General features: G+C 44.7%; 1 protein-coding gene across 1 annotated transcript; it reads right to left on the reverse strand.

Moving 5' to 3' along the window:
- Window positions 1–10,118: 10,118 nt before the first annotated feature.
- Window positions 10,119–13,976, reverse strand: ADI1 (acireductone dioxygenase 1; the record flags this gene model as incomplete). The annotated part of the gene is made up of 3 exons (XM_009702101.1): window positions 10,119–10,334; window positions 12,068–12,247; window positions 13,857–13,976. Coding segments are annotated over 3 exons (423 nt in total), but the record flags the coding sequence as incomplete, so codon positions are not given.
- Window positions 13,977–14,140: the final 164 nt, after the last annotated feature.

The following is a 14,140-nucleotide window of genomic DNA, read 5'->3' on the forward strand; positions in this document are numbered from 1 at the left end:
TACACGAGAGTGTTCTCTTCAACTTGACAACTATGTATGAACTGGAGTCATCTCGCAGTATGCAGAAGAAGCAGGCACTTTTAGAGGCTGTAGCTATCAAAGAGGGCGATAGCTTTAATACTCAGTGTCTCAAGTTAGGATAGATCGTTTCCAACTAAGTTTTTGCAGCAAGGCTGATTTTTTAAACTGTATATACTCTTGCTAATGTGTAAATGTGAAATAAAATCTATCCAGTTATGAATATTCAGTGGCATTACTACAGAATCTGTTGTCTCTAAAACAGTCCTGTCATTGTGAAGGCTTTGTGCTGACCTAGAGCCAGCTTCATCCCTACGAGTCTATTCCTGTTTAATTATTCTTCATTACAGTGTACTATATATATAGTCAATTACTATGCTTTTTATAAGAAAAACTGAATTTGACCTTGTATTGTCTTGTTGATTGTTTCAGTTTTTCAGTAATTAGTGAGCAAATCACATGAGCTAATTTCATCAGCTGAGTTATCGACAGAGTATCGGTATGTGTATTATAGGAACGAAATTCTGAATGCACTTCTCTTCACTTGCTTCCACTGTGTGCATCTCATTTTGCCCCCACCAAAGTGTTGCTCGTTATACCTTTGTACGTCCACTGCTCTCAGAGGAGGTTGCTCGATAGCCACCGCACAGAATGACAGCGTGGCTGAGGTTGGAGGGGACCGCTGGAGGTGATCTGGGCCAGCCCCCCACTCAAGCAGGACCACCTGAAGCAGGTTGCCCAGGTGGCATGTGAGGGAGTCCTACAGCCCCCCACATGTAGCAATGTCCTGTGGCAAGAGGGACTCTGTCATCTGAAGGATACTAAATGGTCTCCCTCAGCTTTCTTGAGCTTGTGATACCATTAAATCTTTCAGATGTGGATTGTAGAAAGCTGTGGGAGGATCTCTATCCCCAAACTAATGCTTGCTTCAATACTTTCATCCTCTCTCCCACTCTGGCCAACATCTCCACTTGGCTGTCACCAGCAGATGCCCCGAGGTTGTTCTAGGAACCCCTTAACTTGTGTGTGTGTATGTCAGGTTTTACGATAGTGCAGCTGGCTGCCTCATGCCTGCCCTAGAGCCTGTGGATCCCTCTCGGTGTAGACAGGCGCAGGTGCTCCACTCGGCTTTCTGCTGGGTAGAGAAAGGAGCACTGCCAGTTGGGCAGAGCAGGAACACATCCCATTTCAGCGCAGTTCCCCACGGGATGCAGAAAGTATTTCCCAGGGAAAAGGATGGAGAGGGTGAGGCAGAATTTTTCCAAGGGTTAGGCCCCACAGAGCAGACGCAAGGGGGTGATGCAGAGCAGGACACGTGGCAGATCCTGTTGCTGCGACAGTGTCGGCACCCAGTGATTTTTGCATCCCTTGGAACACAGTTTTGGAATTGCAGTACCACTGTGGTATTAAGTGTATTTCACATCTCTGCCCACATTTCTCCCTTCATCTCTATTGTAAAGATTTAATCCAGCTACTCCCATTCATTGTACATGAATACAATATATAGATCTGTTTATTGCTTTTTAATTGTTTTGAGATTTAACGTTTAGCAAATGGAGTAGCTTCTTGTCATAAATCACAGCCATGGGACAATTCTGTAACTGTATTCGTTACACTTTTTATACCACATCCATCAATTAATTCTCACCAACTTTAAATACTTCTAAGTAACTAATAACTCATTTTTATGCTTGTCCAACTGGAGATACTGTACAGGGGCCAAACAGTTGTCCTCAAAAATCAGGTGGTTTGAAAACTGCTGTAAGTTGGACACAAAAAAAATGAGGATGCCTGAAAATCACCAGTCACCTCGAAAGACGTAAGCCTACAGCTCTTCTCATAGAGTGAATTTGTTCCATTTTTACAGGATATCTATGTGTCATACTTGTGCACTGAAACAATTACTAGTTATGTACCAATCAACTGAAAAAAAATTAAATCCGTTGGCATTTCTGTTTCTGGCTTGGCTTTCCACAGCTGGCTCTGAATTAAACTTGCACACCACCTGGGTAGGCTGGAGTTTTCTCCAGCACAGGTCACTTTTCTTGTGCATGGGGTTTCTTAGGAGATAGAAAGAAATCCTGGTATGTAACCATCACTGTTCTTGAAGACTTTGAGAGCACTGAAGAATTTACCAGGGTCTGTAGTGACAGGACAAGGGGCAATGGTTTTAAACTGGGAGAGGGAAGATTTAGATTAGATCTAAGGAAGAAATTCTTCACCATGAGGGTGGGGAGGCAGCGGCACAGGTTGCCCAGAGAAGCTGTGGCTGCCCCATCCCTGGAAGTGTTCAAGGCCAGGTTGGATGGGGCTGTGAGCAACCTGGTCTGGTGGGAGGTGTCCCTGCCCATGGCAGGGGGTTGGAACTGGATGGGCCTTAAGGTCCCTTCCAACCAAACCATTTTATGATTCCAGTTTAAAAAAAATTAATAATGATACATAAATTAATATCCTATAACAGAGATTCTCATGCATTTATCTTAAGGTCAGGTGTCATGTCGTGTTGTTGTACTATCATCTGCGCTTTCAGGAAGCTTGATTTGTCTTTTCCAGTTCTAAGTGAAAGTAGCATGATCCACCACGATCCAGCCTGCTGGAGCCACCTGCATCTTTACAATCTAGGAGTAACATGCTTCCTTTTTCAATTCAGTGGTGCCTTATACTCACTGCACGTATAAATGACAGCCTGTGTTCTGATCAGCAGAGAATAAAAATTTATGATCCCAGTTAAAGTCAAATAACCATTAAAAAAGCAGCACTCTGAAAACATAATCCTTTGTTCTCCAAGTTTCTCTAAATTCTAATTCATTACTACATAGGTCTCACTTCAGTATGTTTGCTGTGTTCTTATTAGTAGAAGTTTTTACTCGGATAAAAACACCAGTAGAGGAGACTTGGACTGGGTGACCTCTAAGCTCAGTGAGCCATTAAACAAGTGACATCCTGGTAGAGTTGCAGAATAATTAAAATTTAAATGCAAAGGCATATTATCACTGCTGGATGTATGCAAATTGTTAACTGTTTATAAAATGCAAGAAAGAACGTCAATGTCACTTGATGGTTTGGATTTAACATATATGCAAGTTAAGTGTTTGAATTTCCTATATTCAGCCAGTCACACATCTGAATGCTGTATATGGTGTGAAAGCATTAAAGCCGAGGACAAAATTTGTCCTCAAAACATTAATTACACCAAGCAATCCTGTTAAATTCAATGAATTCAGCTGAATTTAATGAGGGTTCCTGGTGTAAATGAGGGCAGAGCTCAGTTCTAAAACACAGCATGCATGTGTCATCTGGCTAAGTGAGAAAAGCTGTGGAAAGTATAGCCTGAATGAGCTGATTGTTGTATTCAAGTCTTAAAGCTTAATGTGCCTTAACAGAAGTTTTGCATTTAAATTTCCTCTTTTAATGAAAGAGGAGCAAAGAAGCTGTACTTCAGACATTCAGATAATTACATTATGCACAGAGACCCTGATCCTCAAAGGACTTAAGCATCTATCTGCCGTTCTAGGGCCTAACTGCAGTTCAGGTGATAATGGCATCCCCTAACCAGCTAGTCATTTACATTTTCCTGGTGCCTTAGTTTTCGGACTGGACCTGTTCAATGTTCCCCAAAAGGCACGTGCAGACGTGCCTGAGACTCTGCAATGGACTGCAGCCAGCGTACTGGAAAGGATGGTCGTTCCTCCACCTACCTCATCCTTCATGTCAGCAAGAGCGCTCATGCAGCTGCGCGCAAGCTGGATGAGCTCACTGATCTGGCGGAAAAACTCACCGAGCCAGCAAGCACCCTCTTCAGATTCATCTTCATCCTCAGGCTTTCAACACAAGGATGTGCTGGGAATGACCGCCCCGCCTGGGTAGGCTGCCAGGTTTTTCTGCACTACGGTGGCCTACGAAGCGTTAGACAGACAACCCTTCTCTGAAGCCTTTGCTGCAGGTGTCTTGCAGATCAGGCTGGAGAGGGGAATAAGCCGGGTACAGCCCACGTGCAGAGCTAAGTTACATCTGTCCTATCTGTGCGTCAGCTGACGCGCTTAATCAGCCGCACGCATTGTAGCCATCCAACAGAAGACTGCAAGATGTGTGGTACCCCCATCTCCAGTCGTATTTAGCTGTACTGAGAAACATACATTCCCCCTCTGCTTCAGCTTGCAATCAAGAAGTGTGTGAAAACAGGACTGAAGCATCAAATACAGATTTAAATGTATTCCAAGTAGGTAGAACTACAGCAGCCAGAGTCAACCTCTCCGAGGTTGCTCAGGTAGCAACCTAGATCGCTGCTCTCCTGAGCCAAGGCCAGGGAAACTAAAGATGTTAGAACAACAGGGATTTTATCTATTAGCTCATAACTATAAAATGAGCTGAAAGGAAGATGCCATACACCCCTTCCACCATGCTTTCTACCCACTTAATAAAACATCAGGGAAAAAAAAACCCAACTTATTTTACCAAGTACCAGTGAGGTACTTTACATTGTAGGAACCTGCGCAGAGTTTTTAGCGTTTGAACAGCAGCTCAATAGTGCTGAATGCAAAAAAATCTCCAGCACTAACTTGTAGGCAACAATAGTGGAAAGCTGCTTTCCTGCTAAGTTCTCCTAGTCGGCTTGGGAATTACAAATTTAGAGATTCTCATCTTCAAGGGGTGTGCGAGGTGGTCACCATCCTGGTGTTGGGGAGGAACAGAAAGGTGCAGGTGGGGAGGAGGGGCCAGGTGCTGCCGTATCCAAGCTGTTCTAGATCAACACCTGATCCTGTCCTAGCTTTAGGCAGTCGTCTGCAGATGTTTATTATGCATGAGAGTCATTAAAATGTATCCACCTGAAAGCCAGCAACAATGACTTGTAGTTTGCCCACAAAGAGGGAAAAATTGGGATGTTACTTGCTTGAGGCAGGGAAGGAAGGAGGGAGAAGGTTCTTCTCTGGCTTTGAAAAATTGTCAAAGCTGTCAGTGCTGAACTGAAGATACTGAAGTAAAAAGCTGCAGAATAGAATTAACTAGAGCTGTTTATAAAAAAGAAATGTGCTATTTGCAGCACAAGGTGTGAGCAAGTACTTCAGATGCTGGCACACGCTGCAGTGGCAGGCAGCAGGATTGAGCCCCAGCCCAGCCCAGCGGTACCAGCCTGTCCATAACCCAGCCTCTGCTTTGTGTCCCCTTGCCACAGCATCACCTCTTTCCCACGAACAGTGGGTCAGCTTTAAGTTGCCTGAATCGTTTGGGGAAAAAAAAAAAAGCCTGAGGTTAGACCCAAATCAAATTCTCCAGGTTCAAATGCCTGCGATCACAGCGGAAAACGGAGCCCAGAGCTCGGCTTGGCTGCTCAGGGCCGTGTCCGTGACCAAAGGCAATCCCGGAGCACCAGAGGCGCAGAGCATACCCAGCCCAATTTTCTAGCAGCCGATGCAGCTCATTGACGGGCACAACAGTTATTAATCGGTACCTTGAGAAGCAGCATCAAAGGCAATGAAATGGAGGGGCACTTTCCGAAATTAGCGCAGGTATCCCAGAGAGAACTGCAGCGGGGGAAGCCAGAATTGAAAGAGATCCAGAGCCCTTTAACTACTGAATCTTTCCCCAAGCATTTTGGGTTTTGAAATTTTGCTTCTTTGTCTTGTCTGGGTATTTATACAGTTAACAAGAAATGAGAGCTAGTGACTCAGTCGCATAAAAATTAGCTTTTTCAAATCGCAGGTATAGCAGAGAACCTTTTTGCAAACACAAAATGTATTGGGAATCAAGCTGTAAAATCATGACAAGTGCAGCAAATCAGATCAAATCTGGATCTTTGAGCCAGGAATATTTAAATTGTAACACTAATTCATCCCCCAATGAGTTGATATGTTTATTTAGCTTCAGGAAACAGAAGACAACTGTTCTGGGGAGAGAGAAGGGAATCTGAGAATTTCTATCATTTTCACAGGGAAGAGTCCCAAACAGATGATGTCATTTTCGAGCATAGCACAGGTCAGGTCCAACAGCCTCTGCCTGGCCAAATATCTAAATCTATTATTTGGCTGCTAGGGATATTTGTCAAAGCAGTGCTCAGCTGCCACCTCAGTCTTTATGTGCTTTGGTGTCTGCCAGCTGATATTAAATGATTGCCTTTGTCAGGAAACCGTCCCTTCTCATAAGTTCCGAGTTCAAGTTCAATCCTGGAGGCAGAAATCCGACTGCCTCTTCTGGCGGTAGGACCCGACGCTCTGAGTGCGTGAAGATTTTGTACTTGTCAAGTTCAGCGACCAGGCCAGGCAGCTACCGGCTCCTGCAGCCGCCGGGAAGCAGGACAGCCCCTGCCCTCCCCAGCCCAGGGTGAGACCCCTCGCCCTCAGCGTAGGCACCCCTAAGAGCCTGGTGTGGGTGTTACTGGTTAACCACTAACCGGCTGTGAAATGCCTTTGTATTGAGATATCCAGCCAAAGACACTTGGCCTAGGACACTTAGTGAGGGAGGGCAGCAGCACAGATTTTGCAGCCATAGGGTTGCCCACCTAATTTATTAAAAAGTCCACTGACGATCAACAGTTTGCTCTGAGTCCACTCGCAGAAAGCAAGACTGCTGCTCTCTGAAGCTGGTCATGAGAAACTGAGGTATACGCCACTTTGGAAAAGTTTGGATTAAAGTGGAAAATAATACATAGGTACCAAAAAAGCAATCTTCAAACCCCTCAATTCAGTACCATTTCTCCTACCTTTTTTTTTAAACTCTAATCCTGGAGGAGTTGAAATATTCCCCTTGCCTGAGTTAATGCTGCCAACGTGATGTTGGTGGAACCACTTACATAAATTTTCATACTACATCAATGCACTGAGATTTTCTGCTAGCTGCAGTAAAACAGACTCATGGTTTTGGACCAAAAATCGATTTCACTTTGCACTTTTAGATATGTGATATGTTGGAAAAAAAATAAAAGAAGAAAAAAAAACAAACACAAAAAATCGCCACGAAAATAAACTACATTTTTCATCTGAAAGAACGGTATGTTCTCCCTCCCTCCTCTCCACTCTCTGGAGTGTTTTCTATTAATATTAACGGTTTTTTCTGCCCAGCTGTTTCCTCCCAGTGTAATCTCCCATGTAATCTCTTCACAGGTGTGGAATCTTTATACCAGCCCCAAATTGCTTTTTTCCTGGCTGACAAAAAACACTTTCAGAGAGCAAAGCTTTCACCCTTTCAAAGACACCTACAGCACTAAAGGGCATGGACTCCAAAGCGTTGACAGTAAGACCCCCAACGGCCCCCACCACCTCTCAGCAGCAGAATGCATTGTGCTATGAAAATGATGAACGATCTTCAGCGGGGTGATCGTGTGTTATCCTTGACAGCCAGGAGATGGGAGCTGTACGGGGTGTATATATTCCTCCGGAGAGGCAACAAAACAAGGTGGTTCAGTCCTGCTTCCCAGGTCATAGCCTACATCAGCGAGCTGCTGAAAGCAATTGCTGCGGGCACCCGCTTTACTGTCCATCCCTCATCACTGCCTCCAAATTGTAAATCTCTCCCAAGAAGAGCACGTTACCTGCTCTCTCTTCCCAGCCGCTCCCCCAGCCTGTTATGGGATGGCTGTGCTGTAAATAGGGGTTCCTGAGAGCCCATGCTGCTGCCTCCTCTTTGCCTTTTGCAGAGAGAGATCCAAACGGAAGGCCCGTAGGAGAAATGAACAGTCTCATGTTGACTTCAGCTAAAAAAAAAGGAAACAAAAACAGAAGGAGGATGAATTAGATTGGATACCAGGGACTGATACTAGCACCAGGAGAAAGCAGTCATTTTACTTTACATTCAGAAACACAATTTTCTGTGGCATAGAAGTCAAAGGAATAAAACTTGCCGTGGGCAGTAACTGTCATTTATTCCTGCAGCTGTACCTTGAAAAATCCCCACAGTTTATTCTGGGACCAGGACGGCCCAGCGTGCTGTGCAAGAGGACACTCACGTGCTCCTTCCAGACAAGTGGCACACAAATCCCTGAACCGATGAGGCACACGACGACACAGCACAGCGTCCGTGCAAGCCTACCCGATACGTGTCCGACTCTAATCTCCATGTTTGCTAGGAACACCAAATTTTCAGCCAGGCTTATGACCAGTACAGGCCGAACAGAGCGCTTGGGGGGGGGCTTGTATTTTGCAAGCGTGGGTTCTGCCTGCACCCCCTGCCACAAATTGAGCCCCCACTGGCAGAATGAAGGGGCAGCTGTGTCCTGGCATCTCATCCAGTTTGCAACCCAAGACCCTAAGGCAGGAAACACACAGAATTCACCCTTTCCAACTTCTAAGGTAAAAGCTAGTACAATTTCACTTCAAAATCGCAACCTTGTCTTCAGAAACACTTAAAGAAATGAAGCACCTAGGAATGGTTAAAAGTAACACTGCTAGAAAGTGAGGAAAACATTGTTCCCTGCTGAAGAAGGACTGTGTGCACACCCATAGGGAAGAACAGCGGGAAAGTTCAATTATCTACCGTCTGCTGCATTAGGAAAATTCATGTAAGCCCAAATTTCAACTTCTTTCTACAGTCATGTTTATTCGAGAAACTGCAAGGCAGGAGCTTGTGTTGTATCTGGCTGAAATCGGCACCCAGGCTGCAGCCAGCGCAGAGCCCATGCTGTCATCATCCATTGAGAGTCGGAGCAAGCAACACACCTGCCCAGCTGACATAACTCATCATTGCAAAGAGCAAATTCATACCAAAATGCTTCAGTGCCCACCGCTACGTGTCCTGCGCAACCGCAAAGCATTTACTGAAAACTGGACCAGCACGTCTAAGTCTACTCTTGTCCATCTCACAGCTAAAGACACCAAGGCGCACACTTAACAATTTGTCCTGTTACAGAGCAAGTCAGTAGCAGCACGAGGAACAAAAGCTGATTAACAATTACAGTAACACTGTTGTTCAATGTGTCCTTAATGTCAGTGCAAGAAAAAAAAAAAAAACCACCACAAAAGACATACCCAAGTCAAAGTAATTTTATTAATAACTCGAAAGAGTAAATTGCTATATTTTACTGAGAGAAAACCACAGCTTTATGTACCAGGGCAGAAGTTGGGAAGCTGCATACTAAAATGCCAATTATGCAAATTTATCTTGTGAACATTTTTAGACAAGAATGAACCAGGGTTTATTTTCTTTAATTAAAAACAGAGTCCTACGTAGTTCATTAGCATGGATTCAGAGCAGAATGAATATTAATGTAGCCCACCTCTCCCAATTCTACCTGCCAGAAATATCAAGGAAAAAAAGGTTAGAAAATGGATTCCTGAGGAACTGTAACTGCAACTAGCTAATGTCACGGCAAGGCTGCTGGCATCTTTGAAAGGTCAGAGATCAGGAAAACCTTTTTGACTGGAAAAAGGCACACAATACTGCCGGCTTCAAAATGGCAGGAAAGAAGATCTGGGGAACTACAGGCTAGCCGTCAGCCTCACTTCAGTCCCCAGGAAAATTACAGAGTAAGCCGTTACGAAAGCCGTTCCAGGCACATGAAACACCAGGTGATGGGAGCAAGCAGTCAACGCCAATTTATCAAGGGCACATTCTGCCTGACCGTCCCAACTGCCATCTGAGAGGAAGTGTCGGGCTCTGTGGCGGAGAGGAAACAGCAGACGTCATTCAACTTGATCACAGCAAGGCTTCCAACTTGCCAGGTGGTTACAGGGATATTCCTTGGTAGTCACAACTAGGGCAAAACGTGTTGAACATCCTCCCCAACAGAAGAATGCCCAGCAAAGACACTGGTTTGTCCAGCCTGGTGAAGAGACGGCTGAGAGGAGACCTAACTACAGTTTCCCACTAAAGGAGGGACTGCCAGAAGACAGAGCCAGGCTCTTCTCAGGCGTTCAATGAAAGGGCAAGAGACCACAATTGCAAGCTGCGACCAGGCCATGAAGAACATCCACTTGCCCACGAGAGCACCTAAGTGCTGCAACAAGTGCCCAGCCAGGGTGTGGAACCGGAGGCTTCCAAACCTCAAGGTCTTGAGCAACTTGGTCTAGCTTTAAAGTTGGCCTGGTGTTTCGCAAGGGGTTGGATTAGATGATCTCCAAATGACCTTTCAACCTAAATTTTTCTATGATTCTGTGATTCCAACTGTATATGTAAATAGAAGAAATCTAATCAGTGAAAAGCCGCCAGTCACATTCATTCTGACAGGGCTTCAGGCTGTTCCACCTATCAGGTCTCAGACTCCATTACTGTGCCTCTTCAGCCAAAAACTTCATATACTGTTTCCGGGCAGGAAAATCATCAGCCGGCCTGTTGTATGGTGTCCAGACGGGTTCTCCAACGAATAGCCTCATTGCCTTCACGTAATTCTGTCAAAGAACAAGAAGTGACAAGTAATTTAAGAGCTCCTTTCCATGGGACCTTCATTCTGAAGTTAACATTTTATTTGCACTTCTGCAGAAAGTTTTGAAACCATTTGAAGATGGACTGAAATCTTCATGGATTCTAGAAAACTATACCACTCCACTGCTGTTCCTGCTCCCAGCTACTGCAGTGGGAGATTTTGCCCCTCTGCAGTGATACATTGTGTCACAACCAGTGCCTCCAGGTCAGGCAGAGACAGTACTTCTCCCTGTTTCAAAGAAACCAAAAAACCCCTGTCTTATGCAAATCTTTTGCACTGGATCCACAATACTGAGCAACGCAGCATCTAAATCCTACTTGACTAGTTAAACAACAGCAATCAGAATACCCAAGACGGTTATACAATGCTTCTGAGGAATACCAGAAGCTTCAAAATGAGACCCATAAAACCTGAACAAGGAGTGCTTAAACTAGCCAAAAAATAATGCCACGAGAAGCGAAAAGTCTCCAGATTCCAACAGGAAAAGCAACACCTCCTGCCACCGGCTAACCAGAAGTATGCCAGGTGCGAGGTACAGCTGTGGCAGCAGAAAATAGGATTTTACGTCCTGCAGAAGTGCTCCAACCACTGAGTTAAGGGGAACTCTCCTCTCTTCTGTCCACTATGTCACAGATTTAGACCCTACCTATTTTGTAAACAGTGCCAAGTACTTATCTTGCACCCAGATGCTCAGCAATGCCAAGAATAAAGTTATGTACCTAAAGAACACAGCTGCAAAATGCAAGGGTCTAGGCACACCTAAAGAATTTACTTTGAAGATGGCACTTCTGGACTAAAGTTCCTGAAGTGGACAAACACTGAAGACTTCTTGTTGATTCGAGACATGGTCTATGTGAAGAAAAAGCCTTAAGCTAGCAATTGTAGCTGATTCACTGTGGATCTTAAAATACAGACATGAAAAGCTGGGTTTTTCACCAAAGCAGCATCTCCCTTTTCTACATATATGATAACTGCTACCTGGACAGCCGATTCAAATTTACACCATTCTCAAGACTACACCAGAGATGGGATTTTGCCACACAGGTGACAGCACACATCTCCCCATTTTCCAGGGGTAATGCTGAGGTCACAAACATATTTATAAAAGCCCACAAGGACAGACGCACAGATCAGGACTACATATGCCAATCTCACAGCCTTATTGCCAAAAATACCCTCTGAAAGCAGGTCCCCTCCTGTGAAGCCAACATCCAGTCTAGCACATGCTAGCTGCAAGGACTAGCTCTGGACCCTTAAATCCCCCTTTCCCTGAAGGAAAATTTAGCACTCATGAAAAATGCCACTGCTGGACACAGACATGCTCTGTCTCTCCCCACAAAGATAAACAACAAGGCAACACAGAAGAATCCATCTACACCATCTCCAACCTCAACTGACAGCAGGGGCAACCGTGGGAGGGACAACCGCAGGGCTGGGCTCTCGCACCGCTGTCACATAAGATACGCTATGGATATCACGTGGCAATGACTTGCAGTTACAGCTGATGAGAGGAAGCTGGATTTGTGACGTGGAGATGAAAGGTTTGTTTGCTGTGAATTATTTAGTATTTTTCATATTGCTACTTCATATTTAATATGTTTTGCTAATGAACTGCAAGTCTTAGGCATGTAATTACTAATGTGACATATACTCAGATGGATTTGTCATCAATATTTACGGTAATCTGTAACAACATACGTTCTCATCCAGTGTAAATCGGTGATATATGCCGGCAGGGAGCGTTATCATGTCTCCTTTTTCCATGGAAATCCGGATCCATTTGTCATCCTTGTCTCGAACATCAAAATAGCCAGATCCATCTAAGATGTAGCGAATTTCATCATCTAGGTGCAAATGTTCTTCATAAAATGTTTTTATCTAGGAATAGCAAGTATCTCTTAAAACTACTGAACACAGAAAAAATGCAAAGAAATCTGGTAGAAATATGTGGCAAAGCAGACAAAGGCTTTCAAAGGGTAACTGCCCAGCAATTTAATGAACAGATGAGCCCAACGTGGTTAAAATGGCCAATCCAGCCAGGCAGACCCTGCGTCAGGACACTTGTAAGCAGGTTGCTATGTTTCCTTTGGAAGACAGGAATTTCTCTGACAAGAAACAGCAGCTATAGCTGCGTGTAACCAGTCTCTGAATAACAGTAATGCCATTTGAGAGAGAGGCAGGTAAAGGTTCCCACTGCAGGATTTGGTCCTGGCAGTTGTTCTGTTTTACAATTTTGTGCCTTTTTATTTTTTCCCCTAACATGCAAAAGTAAAACAGAGTTACAGATTATCCCCTCTCTTTTACACTGGTATGGAGCTGAATTAGCCCTATAGGCTACTACAGCTGTATGTGAAAATGCAGTTATTGCCAAACATGGCCCATCTATGGCAATCTGCTGTAAACAATGTCACGCCTGCCCCCACACAGTGAGCCTCAGCTCCAGGCTTGCTCCTTCTGGGCAGCAGCAGCAGCAACATTCTTGTTTTTTCCAGAATGGTGGATTCTTTGTATGTTTCACAGCACAGAACAAAACATGCTTTAAAGGTTCATTTAACAGAGATCTGGGTGGGTTTGTGCACAGACAGCAGTGCAACGCCAGCTACCATCACCTGCCGAGGTCTGAGTGCTGTTTGGCCGCACTAGTGCGGGTGTCCCTGAGCCAGGACTGATCCAGCAAGGCAAGATGAGAAAATGTCCATGTGCCCTGTCAATAACGGCCCATCTTTGCGTCAGATACAGCCTTCCCAGGGACCTGAGTCACTACCTAATTCACCTTTTCATCAATTTAAAACCAGTATAACACAATGGGCTTAAAACAAATGTAAATGGAAGTCTAATGAAAATGTGGAAGCACCACTGGGTTGCTGTCCTCAGGTTAGAGCAGCATGCCAGCACCTGGAGACCCCAAGGAGAAAGATCCTTCTGGGAGGCTCATCTGAGAGCCTGGCACCATTCACAGTCAGCTGTTATGAAACAGCCAAAGCATCATCTTCCCAATGTAAAAAAAAAAAAAAAATTTTAAAAAATAAGAATCTTCTTGTACAGGGAATGTATCACTCCAATTCCATGAAGTTAACGTTGACTTTGAAAAGATGTATTTTGCAAGCAGCCATCAGGATGCTTCAGCCTTCAAAGCCCATGCCCAGCTGGCAGCCACCTGCCTTCACCCCCGGTAGGCTCCCTGAGGACAGCTCAGCATTGGCACAGCTCTGCTGGTAGGAATCTTCGTTTTGAAACAACACAGTGGTGGAAACTATCCTTAAAATCTTTGAAGGCCATCTACAGAGGCAAAAGGCCACTGCTATTTTCAAAATAATATCAAAACTCCTTTTTTAACGTAAAGGATTTCAGCACAGAATGTGTTTTACACCTGGAAATCCCATCTCCGCGGCCCCGCGCAGGGCATGCAGGTGTTCAGAAGCCGGCTGCACACTCTAGCGACAGACTTCAGCACCCAAATCCTCACTGAAAGCAAGGCCTTGCATACCTTTTCCTCATAATTTGGAAGCTTGTCCTTATGTATGGTTATTATATCCATCCAAGAATAATTTTCTGCTTTCCGAATCTCTTTCAGACATGGATCAGTCTCGTAGTTATCAGCATCCAACTAAAAGATAGGCAGGAGGTGGAAAAAAAAAAAAAAAAAAAAAAAAAAAAGCCAGTATTCAGACACAATTGCTAAAGACGCAATTCAGGGCAGCAACGTGGAAAGACCCAGTGCGCTGTCAGGAGTGCCGGCGGAGGGGCAGGTCGCTCCAGAATTAGCTGCTA

Source organism: Cariama cristata, unplaced genomic scaffold, assembly GCF_000690535.1.
Source record: "Cariama cristata isolate BGI_N322 unplaced genomic scaffold, ASM69053v1 scaffold18036, whole genome shotgun sequence".
Lineage (NCBI taxonomy): Eukaryota > Metazoa > Chordata > Aves > Cariamiformes > Cariamidae > Cariama > Cariama cristata.